The 17,938-nt window shown below is 44.5% G+C and overlaps 1 protein-coding gene across 1 annotated transcript in view; it reads right to left on the reverse strand.

Moving 5' to 3' along the window:
• Nucleotides 1-17,938, reverse strand: part of RABL6 (RAB, member RAS oncogene family like 6) — a 50,901-nt gene that overhangs the window by 27,062 nt on the left and 5,901 nt on the right. The window contains exons 2-7 of the mRNA XM_069031740.1: nt 15,696-15,830; nt 10,772-10,819; nt 5,679-5,731; nt 4,488-4,579; nt 3,488-3,628; nt 2,382-2,487 (exon numbers count right to left, since the gene is read on the reverse strand). Coding sequence (XP_068887841.1) covers nt 2,382-2,487; nt 3,488-3,628; nt 4,488-4,579; nt 5,679-5,731; nt 10,772-10,819; nt 15,696-15,830 — 575 coding nt within the window. The remainder of the gene's footprint in view (nt 1-2,381; nt 2,488-3,487; nt 3,629-4,487; nt 4,580-5,678; nt 5,732-10,771; nt 10,820-15,695; nt 15,831-17,938) is intronic.

Consider the following 17,938-nt stretch of genomic DNA (forward strand, 5'->3'; position numbering starts at 1 on the left):
AGTTGCTACACTAACCAGAAGTACTAATGAAGACTTTAGAATTCAAATTCCAGATTTTAGAATTCAAGAAAATCAAGATCTCAGAAGTAGTAGATGTCATCGTTTTATATTATTCATGCAGTACAAGCAAAAATGAGACAAAAAAGGGCAAGTCTGCTGCTTCTTTGTCCCCAGTTTCCTAAGACAGGTGAAACACATGCTGAGCAAATTAGCTGAACAAACAGAGACAGAAGGACTACTGCTCTCCAGTGCTTACCTTAGGCTCTTTGATAATGACTTCTGTTAAACAAGTGGTGTGCCTTGCCTTACACTTTGGCACTGAGACACACACCAGTTTTATTTATTTCAATTTTCACAGATCACAGTAAATCAATAATATATATTAAATTAAGAGAGAGTTGCAATTAATTTTGTACAAATTCATCACTACTAACAAACTTCCAAATACTTCAAAAATATATTCTATCATGCTGGTTATTAAAATATTAAAGAAACAGCTTATTTTTAGCAATGACTCAAAAGAAGGGAATAAATCATGAGCTACAGACCAATGCTTTAGCTGAAAGCCACTTGCAAGGGCTTCCTGGGAAAAGGCAATTTCAGTTGTCTGCAGAATCCTGTCTCCTTCCAGCGCAGCATCCGGAGGCCTGGGTGACCTGATCCCATTTGTGGGCCACCAGCAATACCTACAGCTAAACTGCATCCTTGGGTTTGCCAATCCTGCCCCTGGAAAGGAACTGATAAATAATTGAACGGCTCAGGCTGGCAGAGAGAATGTGCTCTGTACTGGGGGTATGGATTTCAGCCCCTGCTTTCTCCATGGAGGATGCATGACTGTAAACTGAGCCCAGGAATGTGCCACTGCAAACCACACACTGACACCAACCCTGCTGAGGGACAGCCTGGGACCTCGGATACAGCTGGACCACTCTGCCCTGGAAAGCTGTGGAGGGCAGGTTGAGGGACACAGAAACCTCTGAGGCTGATTAAATCCTATGTGCATTTCATACCTGGCAGCATCCTTCTCCTTTAGTTCTGCTCTGCTCCAAAGGAAAAAACTCCCTTCTGGAGCCTAGTACTGGCAAAGATCTCTGAAGGGATAAGCAGAAACTTTAGGAATTAAGTTTAGATGTGATTTTCCAACAAATTTCAGCTCATGCTGCACTGGATGTTAAACAGGGCCAGGCCTGGTCCCTGTACACTCCAACACAAGGTTCCCAGCAAGGTGCCAGGAGCAGCAAAGTGCTCCAAGGCAGCTACTGTGGAGCAGCACGAGGCACTGCTCATGAACCTGCGCCACAAGTGCGAGGGGCACTGGAAAAACCAATGCAGCCCATCTTGGCTGAAATCTGACATCAAGTAAAACCCCAAAACCTGGGTGGAAGCAACCAAAAATCTCCAAATGTGCAGTGTCATAAAACCAAACATTTCACCAGCAACATGCTGGCAGATTTCAGCCTTCTCCACTGAGCAGCAGGTTGGATTTACAGCTCAGATTTCTACAACTTCCTCCTCAAAAATTTGTTTGACTTGTTTCACTGGGGTTTAACCCATTCAGTTCTTTTATCCTGGTTTTTTCTGCTCTGCAGCCTGAGGACCTGGTAACATCCACTAAGATATCTCAGCTCCTTCTGAACTAGCATTTCACTGGGGATTGTTTAGATAAAAATACACACAGACACTTCAATTACTGGTGAAAGACAATCAGGATCAACTGCCTGGGTTTTTCCTATGTGCCCTCAAAAAGCATAAGCTATTGATCCCAAAGGACCAATAGGATCACCACAAAAGGTGATCTTCTAAAGGCCCACAGATGAGAATCCCACTCTTCACAGCCTTTGCCTTTCCCTCCGCCCTCCCAAGAATCCTCAGTTATGAAAGAAATACAAGATTGGATCCATGGAAACAGGATCCAAGCACAGCACATGGATCTCATATTAAATGCCCTTCACCATTAAGACAAAGATTTTCAGCAAACAGAGGTTCCTGAACTGCTCAGGTAATGGCCAAATCTCTTCCCATCTGAGTTTTAACTGAACAGAGTTGAAATCCGAAGTTTAACAAACGTGTGCATGTTACATTTTTGACTTGGTAACTGCACCATTGGATGCCATTTTCACACCAGTGCAAATGGAGCCTTTCTCCAGAGGCCAGCATTGGGAACTCAGCACAGCTCAGCTCTTGCAACCAGAGACACGTTTAAGTCACAGCCACCAATGTTCTGACATAATTTTGTTATACCAACTCTAATGAAAACAAAAATCTTCTCAGGACCCTTAAACAGCAAATGAAACCCCAAATACCAAATTCCTGCCTTAGAGACGAAGCAAATCCAATCTGTCCCACACACCCAGCACATCAGGACAACATCCCTGCCTTACCTGCAGCTGCAAGAAGGGGATGTTGAAGAACTTGTGCAAGTACTTGAGGCCAAAGCTGTTCTTCATGGAAGACTCAGCATAGCGGAAATAGGAGGAGCCGGGAGGCCTGTGCCGAGCAGAGAGAAGGACACTGTACCCAGCACACCCTGCACAGGGCTGGATTACACACCACGAGCCACCCCACAAGCCAGCCCCCACCCTCAAACATAGCCCAGCAGGTCATTCTGCTTGGACTCATTATTTTGTGTACAGCCAAAATTCACACTGAAGGGTGGCAGAAGGTGGCTGTTGGTGTGTGACAGTGCCATGTGTCTGCCAGGCTATGAAATACTCTGTCAGGACACTGGGATATTGGTTTCCTAAACTGGGGATTCACAGCTTTACAAGCTGTTCATTTCGCAGTGAAGGTTTTGTTTTAAAACCACAATCAGATGGACAAAAATCATATATAGAAATTAATTAGTGAAGAAATTATTCAATTGTGGATAAAATCTTAAAACTGGCACCATTTCTTTGTACCCGACACAGGCATAAACAAATAAGAGATGAGGAAAACAAAAAAGTACCTTAAAAACATAAAACTACATAAAAAGGTACAATCTACTGAATCTTGACCAACAAATACTATTTTATACTACATAACAGAGCACCTCAGATCTCTGCTTAAAGGAAATGCTCGTCTGGCTGGCGAGGGAGGTGTGACTTGGCTATGCCCCGTGAGTGCTGTGTGGGGATGCTCAGAGGCAGAGCAAGGACACAGCTGCACTGGCTGGCTCTCTTGTAGCTCAGTCACTTGGAGCAGAGGACAGCAGGGAGAGGATTCTTTCACAGGAGGAGGACTATCCAGAGAGAAGATGATTTGTTTGGTACAGCACTTCTGAAAGGCACATGCTGCCAGCACTCCCAGTTTCCAGGAGCACGGTGAACGATCTGCTCCCAGATCAAAGGGCCCATGGTGTCAGCAGGCGCTGCTTGTGAGACATGGGGAGCTCTGGGAGCCCAAGGCAGGCACAGGGCAGAGGACACACGTGACATGGATGTGAAACATCCACAGCTGGTGTCAGGGAGCAGCTGAGGCCTGCTGCCCTGCCCGGGGACCCCCTCACCTGTTCAGGTTGTCAATGAGGTCCCGCACGTCGCCGGGCAGGATGACCCGGTGCTCCCCCATGTCCCGGTAATTCCCAAGCACACACACTGGAACGTGGGTCGGCACTTTAGGAAGCTCCCTCAGAATATAGTTAAATGTCCTTCATCAGAGAGGAGAGAGAGAGGCAGATGAGTGGGAACATCCTTCTGTTAGCAGTTTCATGCACAAATCACAAAAAAACCACAAACAATAATTTTTTTTCCAAAATCCTTCCGAGTCTGTGGCTTCTTTACCCCACCAGAGAAATACATTAACCCTCAATATGTTTGGATGATTCTTTATTCAGAAACAATTTCAAAAGCTCAGTAATTCGCTTTCACCAGAACCCTCACATCTCCTACAGCAATCTTGCCCTCAGTCCTGCAAAATGGTGTGGGGTCAGCAGAAGGAAAGGATTCCCTCCCTTCAGTTGTCCACAGGCTCACTGACCCACACCAAACCTGAACAACACCAGCCTAAATACAGAGCAGGAGCTCTCACCCCCTCCTCTTTCCACTCTGGTTTCCTTATCTTTCTCACCCTCCTCAGGTGTGCAAAATGAACAGTTCATTACTTCTGTACATAAACGCAGCCTGGGGCCTCTAAATAATCCTTACTAATACCAGTTTCTTGGGAATTTCTCACTAGCATTCTCCTTTCCCTTGTGTTCTGGGGAGCAGGGGTTTGTAACATGCTCTTTGCACCTGTGATACCACTAATTATCAAGCCTCAGCCAGCAGCGTATCAGCAGTTGCAGCACACAACCCACTGGGACACTGCTTGTTTGGAACAAGCCCAGGAGAGGAGTGTATTAAAAGTCATGTCACAAGATAAAGCTTTTATTTTAAAGGATACAAGCTTGCTTCAACTCATTAGGCTGGTTATCAGCTTCCAAATCCAAGTGGGAATCTAGAAATCTGGAAGTTATTTGTTTTGCCTGAGCAAGGGAGAATCACATGGTGCCACAAAAGGTCTCTTACCACTGCTTGGTGATGTCAAACATCATCACTACACCGTTGCAGTTCTTATAGACATCCAGGAACTCTGCATCCAGAGCCATTTCTGATTCTGCCTGAGGAAATAAAGGCAAAGAAGCAAAGAAGTAAATAATTGGATTCAACTTCAGGTTGGTACAAAACACAATGGATACAGTACTGAATAGGCAAACTTCCTAAAGTGACAACCACTGTAAGGAATATCTGTGGATTTCACACCATTATCATTGAAATAAGATACCTGGTGGTTCCCAGCTTCCATTTCCCATAGGAACAGGATGTGAAGCACTTGACAGTCTCAGATAGCACATGCTAAAACCCACCCCTGTCCTTTTCCCCTGTGCTTCCAAATCCTGTGTTGGCAAGAGAACTCCATATAAACTACAGGGTGGAGGACAGAGGACACAGCTCCAATTCCATCTTTTTCCTGACCCAGATATTGGCTCTACTCTTAATGCTTCTGGTGTCCAAAAGCAGAAGGCAGTTTCTCCCATAGAGGGCTGACAGGATTTATTAGTACCCAGTTGGCTTTTCATCATTTGGACTCTGCATGACGCAAAGTCCAGATAGCACTGGTCCCAACTCGGGCTCCATGGTCCCAACTCGGGCTCCATGGCTCCTGCTGGAATTTGGTGCCTCTGGAACAATTCTCACTCATTCCCCAGGAGTGGAAAATGCACCTACATTTGCAAAAGAAGAAGCAGATGTGGTAACTGTTCTCATAAAGGCTTTTCCCATGGGAGAATATTTTAAGAAAAATTCTCCTCATCTGACTGCACAGCCTGAGCAGACTGGCACCAGTAAGAGCCTAACAGCCCAGCTCCAAGGAGCAGCCAGAGCAGGGCATCAAGTCACTTCTTCAGGCCCCACAAGAAGGCCCTGACAAAAGGACTTTCTGCCTCTGCCCACAGGCACACAGCTACAAAGCTGCTGAGCAAACATCTGGGGCACAGTCACTCCCAGTGAGAGACTGGAAAGGGAAGTAGCAGTGAGGGCAGGAGCAGGGCTGAAATGCACAGAGCAAAGAGTGCAGAGCATCAGGGATACCACTGCCCCTCACCCACCTGCCAGGCTGGCCTTAGAGCAGAAACAAATATAGAACTTGCTCCCCGTGGACCAAAGATGGACAAGAGGCCTCCCCCTGAGAGGCAGACCTCTGCATTCCAGGTGACTCACCTCCTGAGGGTCATTCTCCAGTTTCAAACCATCTCCTCGTTTTTTGCATTTTCCTTAAAAAGAATTGTAAAAAACCATAAAAAGCATTACACTGTGCAATGAACTGCAGGATGAGTCTGGACAGGAGCACAGCAGTTTGAACATGACCTTAAAGCAGATCCTACTTCTACTGTAAGCCTGGGGGATGAGGAGGGGTGGGATAGGCATGCCTTGCTGCACAAAGGATAACTCTTCAAGATCAGGAGTTATATTTGACAGATATCAAGTATCTCCCAGATGTTACTGACAGCAGTTAAGAACTGTACTCTGAAACAACTTCGTTCTGTATTTTCCTGGTCTAAATAATGACGAGTTAACTAAATTATACTGGCACAGTCTTGGAATTCCTTCTTGTCACTTCTAGAAATTTCCTGTGTCGCTGACAACAGAAGGTGTTGGCAGCTCAGAGGCACCTGCAAAAACCCTCCCATTGACTCTGTAAAAGACACTGTAACACTGAGGACCAAAATAGCTTCCACCAGCTCTTAACTCTACTGAATCACATGTGGAATTCAGGGTTCTGCCAGATGCTTCATGGGAAACAATGTTTGTTTTTCCTGCACACAGCTCAAGGATAAATAGAAAGAAAATACAGTTATTCAGAAAAGCTTTAATGCTGCAGGTTACAGAAGGCGACTCTGGTGGGTGCTTCTGTGCATGACTGCAAAATGTTTGCCCCACTCATGTCATCTTACTGCTGACATCTGAAAGGAGCAGAAATATTAATCCTGATCCCTCCTCACTTGGGCAATGTGTTTCCCTGAGGGATCCAAGTATGGGCTCTGATTCTTCCCAGTGCAGCTGAAGGTGTGGGATGTCTAGGCCGTGCATGTCTCTTCCCACCTCAATTCAATTCCTTTCATTTCAAGTCAGTGACATTTGTGTGGCTTCTCTGAATATCAAAACATCGCTATTTCTGCAGGCACTGCTAAATTATGCTTGGCATGACCTAAATTTCTAGGTATTAAAAGAGAAGCCCAAGCAACCACAAATACTCTCCATCACTCCTCCCATCCTGAGCAATCAAGGTGCCTGTCTAACCCAGGCACACATACAGTCAATGCTTTGAGACAGAACATACAACCTGCACACCTCTCCCTGCTCATGCTTTTCTGTGTGTATCCAGAGCAATAAGTGATATTCTTGCACGCAGCTCATCAGTGCTGCAAAGGAGGTCATCTCAAAGGAGTCACAGAGCTGGAAAGCGCATGTGTGTACAGATTCATGCACAGGCTCTATTTTTGGAACCCAAACTGCAGGATGAACCAGACAAAGATAAGATCTATGCAGTGAAAAGATGTAATTCAGCCTGTAAAGGCAAGGCACAGTGAGGATTGTGTCACTGTATGCATGAGGTCCAGATTTTGAGGCTGTAATGATGTGTAATGGAGGAGCTTCAATTAGAAAACACAGGTGTTTGTGCTGCAGTGGCTCAGGTCCTCTCCCTGGAACGATGGCTGCTCCTCATTTACAGGCATAAGAGCAACACTGGCACCAAATACCCTTGGCAGCAGTGCCCTGGAGTCTACAGAACAGCTCCTAATGGACACTGGGGGTGTGATTATCACTTGAGGCTCTGCATCAGTATGTACCATCAGTTTTGCTGCAGGATAGAAGGATTCAGTACAGCTTCCAGCAAATGCTGTCCACCGTGCAAGGGAGCTGCTTCCCTTTGCCAGCCAAAAATAAACCTCTGGAATATTTGCATGCTTTGTGTTATCTAACTTGGGACATCTGAAAATAATAGAAATATGAATTCCGCTCTTTCCTTTTTCTTGCAGCACATGTCTGGGAGGCAGAGGGGGGAAGGGGCAGCAAGGAGGAAAGGAACCTTCAATACAAGGGAAAGTGTTTGTCTATTTTGGGGGCAACAGAAAAAAATATAATTTGATCCCTTCAATCATGTATTGGAAAATATGTGGGAACCAAAGTGGCAGAAGTTGCAAGAGACAGGAATTCACAACTGTTCCTGACTCCCCTGCATTCAAGCAGCTTCTCTGCATTCAGGATCTGTTACTGAATCTGTAAGAATCAGCTTTATGACCTACAGCAGTTACACAACTTGCTGCAAAGCCAGAAAGATGAGTCAGGATTGTGACTTTTGCTGAGAGGGATCTTTCCTGTGTTCTGTCAGTTCCAAGAGTAGCAAAGGAGATGATATTTACTACACACGCCACACAAAATCCAACACAATCGACGGCCAGAGGCAAGCTCATCTTGGGAAGATTTTAACAAATGGCAGCTTTCCAGACATGATCCCAGCTCCCTGAGCAGGCCCAAGGAGAATGCAGCAGGCAGCAGGGAAGTCTGGACTCCAGGGAGTCTGCACATTAAAAAAAAGACTCCCAAATAGTCACAAGCCAAGAGGAGCAGCACAGTCTGGCAGCTGCCATTCCCACTGCCTCACCACACTAACCAACCTCACAGCTTTTAAGCTTTCACAACACACCTCCCCACATCTCCAAATTATCATCTGGATGCCAAATAACCAATACAAAGCTAAGTCACCAGCCAGGCAGGGTCAGTAGAGCTGCCTCTGCATCCCAGCAGATTCTGGAGGGAAAACCCACACTGCTGAACCAGCAAGGACAGGGAGCACACTTCTGGGGAGCACTACAGAAACACCCCTCAGTAAAATCACCGTTAACTTCAGCCCAGAAATGTACACCAAGTTTTCAGGGTGCAACTCCTGCAATTCCCCCCAGCCCCCTGTGACTGCAGAACAGCAGCACTGCTCAGCAGGGGAGAGCCCAAAGCTGCTTTACACAACTGAAGCTGAAAACTGCAGTTCATGGATGCACCTGTCAGTTAAGCTATAACCCACATCAGGGCTTTCCACACAGCTCCCCACATCATTCAAACAGAGGTCTCCTATTTCCTCTGAGAAGGAAATGGGGAGACACTGGCAAAAAAATTTTAGCCTAGAAAACTTTATGTTGAAATGTGTGTTCAGAACACACATTTTTTGACAGTTTCAAATTCAGCCTGATAAATGCAATGTTCTACCCAACTCTAAATATGCACACTAGCCAGGATCTGATAGGCAAGGAAAAAAAAAAAGGAGGATCAGGTCATGTCAGCACTATGCTACAGCAGCACTGGATACTTTACTACTGCAAGTCTACAGTCCAGTGTGGCTCTCACCAAAAGCATCACGCAGGAGGATTTTTTGTCCTAAGCACACAGAAGGAAAACAAAAATGTCATAACATTAGGATGAAAGTTAGATATGAGCAAGCTCTTAATGCTTAATACAAACATTTTCCTGAAGCTGTGCTTATCAGGAATCCACAATGCTATGGCAATAGGAAAAGATTTGATTTCATTAACATCATGATCATCTGATTTTTACACTGCACTGATTGAACACAACTGATTGCAAAAAACCTTATGTATCTGTGGTCCATAAGTACGGATATTAACAGAATGAGCTTTATTTCAAAAGAACATAAAGTGAAGGGAGGAGAGTCCTTTGAGATTTCCAACACAGGCTCTGCTGTCAGAAATTAAAGCAGGACCAGAAAAGCTGTTATCAACATCTGCACATAGCACATCCCGTCCCCTTCGCCAAAAAAACAACAAGTCTTTAGTTGAGAAGATGACTCTGCTCAGAGAAGCTATTCACAGAAATAAATGCTGGAACCACATGATTCCCAAATTAAATATCTATCTATTCATACCAAAGCTGCAAGGCAGCGGGAACACAGATGTTTTGCTCAGATTCCAGCCCTCCACTTGTTATCCCACAATCCAAAAGCCAAACTGTAATCAGACTGACTTCAGCAGTAACTCTGGCCTAAGCAAGGTTTTGTCTACACTGTGAAAACTGGGACTTAAAACACTAAAAAGATAAAGTGCTCAGGATTTTCATTTAAAGTTCCTGGCTCAAGTTTACCCTGAAGGCTCCATTAGGTATCTGAACTATAGGTGCTAACTCTGTCTTTTTTTTTTTCCTCTATTTCAAATACAGTTCAGCTAACATGAAAAATGGCATTTCTCCTTTTCCCACTCCCTATTTTACTTTTTCTCTTAGTTTTTGGTGTAACACAAGCGTAAGTTGCACAGGTGATGCCTCTGTGATGCTGTTCTGCTGAGGAATGCCTGAGAGCAGATTCCAGCTAAGGCTGCAGGAAAGGCAGCACCAGACAAACCATCACAGTTCGAGTTTCGATGACTATGGTCAACAAATTTGACACACAGAGACACCAAACAAGGGGCATAACTCACAGAGCAAGAGCTGCTCACCTGCACAGCTGCTTTCCTGACCATACTCACACACTAAACCAGGAGCCTGGCTGGTATTAAACACCCTTAGAAGCCAAACAACACCTGCATTCGGGGCTACAGAATGGGCTGTTGAGATTTACATCCAAACCCCAACCCCCTGCAGGAACAGATCCCACTGCCTCCCAGTATGCACTGCATCCAGACTGTGTCTTAGTTTTGCTCTTTATAAAACAAAAGTTTATACTCTGACAAAAATTGAAAACTAATGAAAAATGTATTTATATATAATACAATTTTTCTTGGCTAAGCATTTAGAAAAGGTTTTGGAATGCACATATTGCATTTTCTGTCCTAGTGAATTTAAGTAATTGGCTTCTCTTTCATTCTTCCTCCCTGCATACATCACCCACTGCAGCTACACTTTTACCAATTTAACAACAGAATGCCTTCACAAAAACAGCTCAACAGGAACTTTTACAACCAGAACAAAGAACTCAGAACCTCTCTAAACATACAGAACACTTATAAAGGGGAGAAGGTGAAGTTTATTCTAAAGCTCAGAGAACCAGAATGCACAGAGCAGCAGGCACTTCATCTGTCATGAACATGCAGAACACTGGGTTTGATCTGAAGTTCAGATTCCAGATAATGGGTTCTAGCATAGCAGACCCACCTCTCCTTTCCTTACTCTTTGTGGAAGTGATATAAAAAAATACAGATTTTTTTAAAAGCAGAAGTAAGCAGGTATTTCTGAATTCCATGTAAGTTTTTAATTAAAACTGAGAAAGGACAATGAATCTCCATTAGAAAGAAAGTTATAAATCTTACCTTTGTCAACGACATCCCAGACTTCAACTTTCACAATGTCATCAGTGGCTGGAAGCACAACAGAACACAAAGGGTTAGAAGGTTTTAGTAAAACACCCATCACTCAGAGAGCCCAACCCAAAGCCAACATGGAGGAATGTCAAAGCATAGGAATGCCAAAAGAAAAGCAAATTCTGGGCAAGAAGAAAACCCAACCACAACAAGAAGGCAGTGAGCTGATGAGGGTCCCAGCTGTCCACCAAAATCATGCTATCTAAAAAACTTCAGAAATACTCTTAGTCACAACTTATTGCTGGATTTCCTTGCTGGTTCACGTCAGGTTTGAAGCACGTTATAAGTATTTTGTGTAGATTCTTTTCGTAACATAAAGAGGTGTACAAAGCCTTTCAAAAAAGATAAAAATCTATCTGTCTAAAAATAAAAATTTTGAGGATAAAGTCTGGTTTATAAACAAGGCATACAACTGGAAAAAGGAATACACACATTTAAGAAAGATCAACCTTACAGCATTTCCATGTAAATGTGACAGCCAGTGCTGACAGTCCTGCAGCTACAGAAACCCATTCTCTCTGCATATTTCCAGGTGCATTTTGTGAAAAATAAGGTCTCACTAGCAATTTTGCTTCCTATCAAGCTTTCTATTGAGCTGCAGCATCAATAAGTTATAACCAGCAATATCTGAGTTGTTAAAATCTGAAGCAAGACATGCAGAATTCTAACTCCAGTGATTGCTGGTACCCACAGGCAGCCACTTCCCTTTTGGGTGGCATGAAGGATGAGCAGCTCTGGTTCAATGTTTCCATAGAATCCAAATAAGCAGTCTGTTTTTCAGGAAGTTGTTCCAAGAAACAGCTGCTTTTTGGAAATGTTACAGGCTTTGAAGCAAAAGCTTGTACTTGGAGCAGCTCTGAACATAAAGCTGGAATAGGAGGACAGTGCCTCAGAGCAGAAAATAATACCATTGGATGGCATGAGAGTTTATCTAAGTGTCATTATCAAACCAGGAAGCATTTCTATACAGAACTCACTCTCGGCTTAATTAAATGTTTCAAAATATTGTACAGATTGATTATTAATAAAGGAAAACTTTGATCCTTTGCTTCTGGAGAAAGACCCTTTTTTACATTTATGCATGAAGCAAAATCAGCCTCTGTTTTCCTCACAGTAATCCCGCTTCCCTTCCCATGTGCCAGCTGGGCAGAGGGCACTGGATGAACAGGAGACTCCCCCCCTCCCCGGGGCAGCCCAGGCAGTGCCTTGCAGGACTGAAAGCACCCGCAGGAGTACAGCACCTGCAGCCCAAAAACTTCGGCTCAAACCACGACACTCCACTAATTAACTCAGTCCCTGAATATTTCTCTAGATAATCGAATCAGGCAGGGTAAAGTCCAACCTATGAATCACTCACCTGGCACCCAGCTGAGCCAGCTCCTCCCCCAGGCATTGGCACTGCAGGAGCTCTCCCTGTGCCCCTGCAGGTGCTGGGACACAGATCAGCTACTGGAGGTCTGCCCCCTGATTCCTGCCCTGCAGCTGGCAAGGCAATCCCAGCGCCCTTCCACAATCAAGGTTTGCTGCAGAAGGGTAGGAGGTATTTGCCTTCCCCAGGTTTTGCACGGGCTCAGGAGGCTGCCTGCTCTTTCCAGAAGTGCCATGTGAAGCAGCACACCAGGACTAACAGTTCAGAGAAGCGAGGCCTTGGGGTGACAAGGCTCACCCCTGGGGTGACCTGGAGCCTAGCACTGGCACTTTGCTCCTGAGCTCTCTACCTCCTTCCCAGGAGCCAAACACACCCTCAGTTAGGATGTGTTGGCCTGTTGAGTGATTCCCACAGAACTGACATCCTGCTGAGCAGCAGCAGCCCCAGGCAGCTGAACCCCCTAACCCCACAGACCTGCTTTACACCCTTCTGGCTGACAGGAAGGGCAGAATTTCTCAAAGAAAACAACTGCATGAGACCCAGGAAAACCGTATTTCCACATGCTCTTGCTAGCTCATAGCCAGGAAGTTCTTCCCTTTCATCACTAGTGTCATTCCTGATTATCCTGATCATGCAAGAGGATAATTACTTTAGTGCTGCTGTGCTGGCTTTGGTGTGTGACTCATACCCAGCAGCATCTCACCCGAAGCAGCTCTGTGGCAGCAAAAAGAACTCCAATTTATCCCTGCAACTCCCTAACTTGGATTAGCACAAACCATGGATCAAAGTGCTCTAAAGATCTGTCCTGAGCTGCTGTTTGACCAGATGGCCAGTGGCACACTGAACACTGCTTTCCTTCAAAATGATGGAGAGCCATGAGAAGTCTCCAATTGCAAGAAAGCTCGTTTAAAAATAAGAATCATCACATTGTGGGTGGTTCATCACCAGGAACTCACAAGCTCTCAGACATTTTTTACCCTCATTCAATGACAGGATTCACTTCATATGATCTGAATCACATATCCTACAGTGCAAAGTAACTCTGCCATCCCTCACTCCCACCCCTCAGGCATTCAAAGAATCTGAGCACAACTATTTGTCAATTTTTATTTCAGACTCCCTTTCTGAGGCTGCCAAACAGAGAATAAAATTGGTGACTAGTACAATCCAAAAAAGTGTTCCTTAGGGTCAGGAATGGTAATTCCTTACTCGGACACAAAAATTACAAATACCCATTACAACTGGCACAGAAAAGCAACTTTGTTCATTCTGAATAAGAAGTAACTCAAATTCCTCTACCTTTATTAATTCCTCCAGTATAAAATCTCTGAAGGTGCTACATTTTGCATCTAAAATGAAATTCTTCTAAGACCAGGCAATGTAAGAATCCTTCAATATTTGACAGTGATTTAATTAACGTCTGTAAATATTTGCCATCAACTACCTCATAATGTTTATTCAAGGTAGCTTGAGAGCATGAACAGAGGAAAAATAAACTTTATTTTTCCTCTACAGATTAACTTGGCCAACAGGGCAGGATTTAGACCTGAACCAAGTACTCTGAGGGCCCCCATCACCAATCTTGGATGGAAACTTCTCACAGCAGGAAACAACAGACTTTATAATGTCTTTAAAATGAGGGTTGCTTTTTGAAATACATTTTAAGAAACTAAATGGAAAATTTTCTATATTAGTGGAAATTATTACTAAGACCATAGTACAATGTTTTACAGTGTAAAAAAACACAAATGAAAAGCACCAATTCAGGTACAGCCTTGCAGGTAGTTTGACAAGGTCAGCAACACTTCACCCTGAGAAAAGTCCATCAGCATGTGTACACACTGTGGCCAGCTCTGGCCACGGAGCTCTACAGAAACGCAGCACACCAAGGTCAGAAGTGGGCCCTAGAAATAACCTACACACCTGTGGGTCTCAGCACACAGCAAAACCAGCCTCAGGTGTAGGTGTTTTCTACCCCAGGATTGCATCAGCGTTGAAAAAGCAATGCCTGAGCATCGGCTCAGGAAAAGAAATGCAGACACAAGTGACATGACTGCATTTTCCTCCAAACAGCTTTTTGCATGTACACATTTTGCACCTGTTCATGGACACAGTTAGACATGAATAAGCCTCCTAGAATAAATTCCAGACTCCCAGGCTGTTTCTACCTCAAGTGTTGTGTAACCTGCACCCATCAGAGAAGAAACCAAACTCTGATGCTTGAACCCATGATACTTCAGAAACCCACAATTAACACTTGATGCATTCTTTACACTTGGACATCTAGGAAAGAGGAATTTTATTTCTTACTCTGATCTAAGTCTGTTTAGGCTGAAGCATTCAAATTTGATTTTGGAGATAGTTTCCATCATCCAACTTGTAAGCTCTGTGTTCATTCCTCAGTAACTGATGTGCTGATATCCTGAGAGAGAGGAAGAGGAGTGAGGGGAAGGATGCCACAGCTAACATACACCATGCCAGAGGTTTGGCTGTAGATGGGAAACACCAGTGTGTGACCACAGCAGATCTGCTGGTGAACACATCCTGTGGCTGTGTGAGCATTATCACGAGTCTTGGGCATCATGGTATCACCTGGCAATACAAATCTGGTGGTGAATCAGACAGAGCACTCAATTTGGTGCTCGCCCCACTGCACAGGGTGTTCTCCCAGCTGGGAGGAGCTGGGCAGTACCTGATTCAACAGAAGATCAGAGTGAGGCAGATGGACAATGTCTGATAATGACAAACAACTGCTGACCTTTTTCATACAGCACACTCAGACTGACAGGGCACTTTCATACTGAATCAGGAGTTCATCCCACAAGTCTGTGGCATTCTTGATCAGCAACCTGAAAGGTGGACTTAATGAGCTGTTGAATCACAGCCTCATGCAACTTCAGTGCCTGCAGTGTCTTCTCCAGGTGGGATACAGGGCTTGCAACCGGGAAAGTAAAAATTAAAAACCACATCTGATGACTCAGACTCCAGCAAGAACTTAAAAAAGGCACTGGCACTTCTGTGCTTCAGTAAGACAGCCTAGAGCTAATAGTACGACAATAATTTTTGAAGCATCATCTTCCCCAGTCACCAGATGCTCTTTATTAAAATTTTCATCAGTGAAATCCAGTTTGCACCATGTATTCACTTCTAGGCAACACAGTAACACCCAAAGCAGAGTGGGCCTCAGAGACAGATTTATACAATAACCCCTCCTCGTTAACATGTCAAGCACATTACAAATATTTCAAATATTTTAGACCACCTATTAAACACTTCCCTTGAATTATGGCTTCCACAGACATATTCTTTAGCACTTATAATACAGAGCTTCTGACAAAATTAAAAACATGACTAAGAAACTATGAATAATAAATTAGAAAGAGTGATGAGAGACCATTTTGTCTCCCAAGCAGACAGAGAAGAAGAAAATGAGGCTGCGGTGGAATTTCCTCCCCCAGGGCACCGTCCCATGACTGTCACTCCCTCCACCCTCTTCCATCTTACTTTTGTAATTCCAGTGGATGCTGGTGACTTGGATCTCCTGAGTTGGAATATATTCCTCAATAAATTTCTTTCCCTGCAGTCGGTGCCAGAGTGTGGTTTTCCCAGTGTTCCTGTCCCCTCGGATGACAATTTTCACTGGAGAAAAGAGCAAGCAGACAAATAAAGTGATTAAACCAACTTGAAGAATGCTGTGAAAAGCATGTTAACTTTTTGCAAGCATTATTCAGATGTAATTAGTCCTCCCATACTACACAGGCATGATGGGGTTCATTAGAAAACATGAGCCTCAGTCATTTAAATCAGTGTTTATTCAGTAACTCACACCAGCTCAGCAGAAGGAACCAACAGCAAGGTTGAATCTTCAGAATCTGCACAGCTTGAGCCTCTGCTCTGTAATGGGCACACTTGACCCCTTAAGCAAACCAGCAGCAGTTTGGTTCAGGCTTTAAAGGAAGCAAAGGCCTGAGCCACAGCTGGACCAAGAATTCCTCTAGGAAAGACAGAGAGGAGCAGGGACACAGCCAGCATTGATGCACATGAGCTTGGAACACCACACCAAGCATGGATTAACACAAGAATACCAGGTGGCTTTTCCAAGACTCATGTATCAAGGAACAAAGAAAGATGTGGGCACAAGCAATCTCCTGCACACCCTGCCCATCGAATGCAATCAGACTGTGAGCCCCCACGCTATCCCATCAATATGGCAGCTGGGGCGAGCCTTCCCTGAGCCCTCCGTGCCCGGCTGTGTGGCTGCATGCTGGGGACCTCCCCTGAAGCTGGGACACCTCTTAAGCTTCTCCTTGGGGCAGAGACCTTTTACCCCTGACAGATGAGCAGTCTAATCCAAGCTCTTTCTAAAGACCGACTGTCTGCCAGTGAGTCTCCCCTTCCACTGGGACACCTCTCTAAGTCTGAGGTCCCTTACCTGGGAATAAGACATCCCTCCTTGCCCAAGAGATCCTCAGTAAGGGACTGATGGCATGTGGAGTTAATACTAATGAAATTGATACTCGGTATTAATTATTATAAACTCTGTATAGATAATTTCATTAGACATAAACTGTCCAAGTCCAAGTCTGAGACTAAGATTGGACCCAGGTGCACCTAAGCTCCATCAGAAGCTTAGAAAGGGGGTCCCCTCTGAGCCTCATAACCCAATAGGAGGGTCTCTGTGTCGCTCGTTCCACCTCAATTCTAACTTGATTTTCCTCGGGGTGCTTCATGCATGTGGTCAAGTAACAGAGTGAACTTTGCCATGGACCTTTGCCAAGTTGCACTTTAACAATATCATATTTAGAACATTTTTGCTCATACAGCTGCTGCTCATTCTTTAAGTGATCTAAATCACCCATCTGCAACATGTTCCCACCCTCCTGCCTTCTCTACCTCTCCCTGGCCCTTACTCCTACTTTGTCATACCTTATTCCCTTACCAGCTTTTTCTGCCAGGCTTTTCCTTCCACTACCTCCTCTATCCTTCCCCTTTCTCCTTAAACACTTCTCATGCCTTGAGAGAACAGAATCACAGAATGATTTAGGTTGGAAAGGACCTTTAAGATCAACTATTCCAACATTCCCTCAGCACCACCAAGGCCACCCATAAACCATATCCCCAAGTGCCACATCCACATGGTTTTTAAGTCCCTCCAGGGATGGGGACTCCACCACTGCCCTGAGCAGCCTGTGCCAGCGCTGGACAGCCCTTTCTGCGAAGAAATTTTCCCTAACAGCCAATCTAAACCTCCCCATGTGCAACTTGAGGTTGTTTCCCCTCCTGTTACTTGTTACTTGGTAGAGGAGCCTGACCCTCACCTGGCTACAACCTCCTGTCATCAGGCCCTTGTGCTGGTTGCTTCAGTTTAGACAGAAACTCATTCAAACTCTTCCAAGGAAAGCAAGTGTCCAAAATATCGAAAAGTGTAGCAATTAATATGAACTTCCCGGAGTAAATTCAAAGTTATCTTGTTCTTTCTGAAAACACTACCTATTATATTCTAAATTTTCTGTTACATTGTGGAATTTTTTTTAAATGCCATCTTTGTTTTTACTGGCAACTACACGGCTACTGGAAAACGTAAGCTGATCTAAACTGAATTTTTATTCTTGTGTTTTGATTTGGAGCTGCGATCCCCTGGAAAATGGGCCACCTCACAGACACCTAATGGCAGTCAGGTGATTAGCATTAGGTTGTGCATCATCATTTGGGCAAGGAGATCTGAGACAGAAGGCTGCCTTCTGCTG

The sequence above is a fragment of the Aphelocoma coerulescens genome, chromosome 17, assembly GCF_041296385.1.
Source record: "Aphelocoma coerulescens isolate FSJ_1873_10779 chromosome 17, UR_Acoe_1.0, whole genome shotgun sequence".
Classification (NCBI taxonomy): domain Eukaryota; kingdom Metazoa; phylum Chordata; class Aves; order Passeriformes; family Corvidae; genus Aphelocoma; species Aphelocoma coerulescens.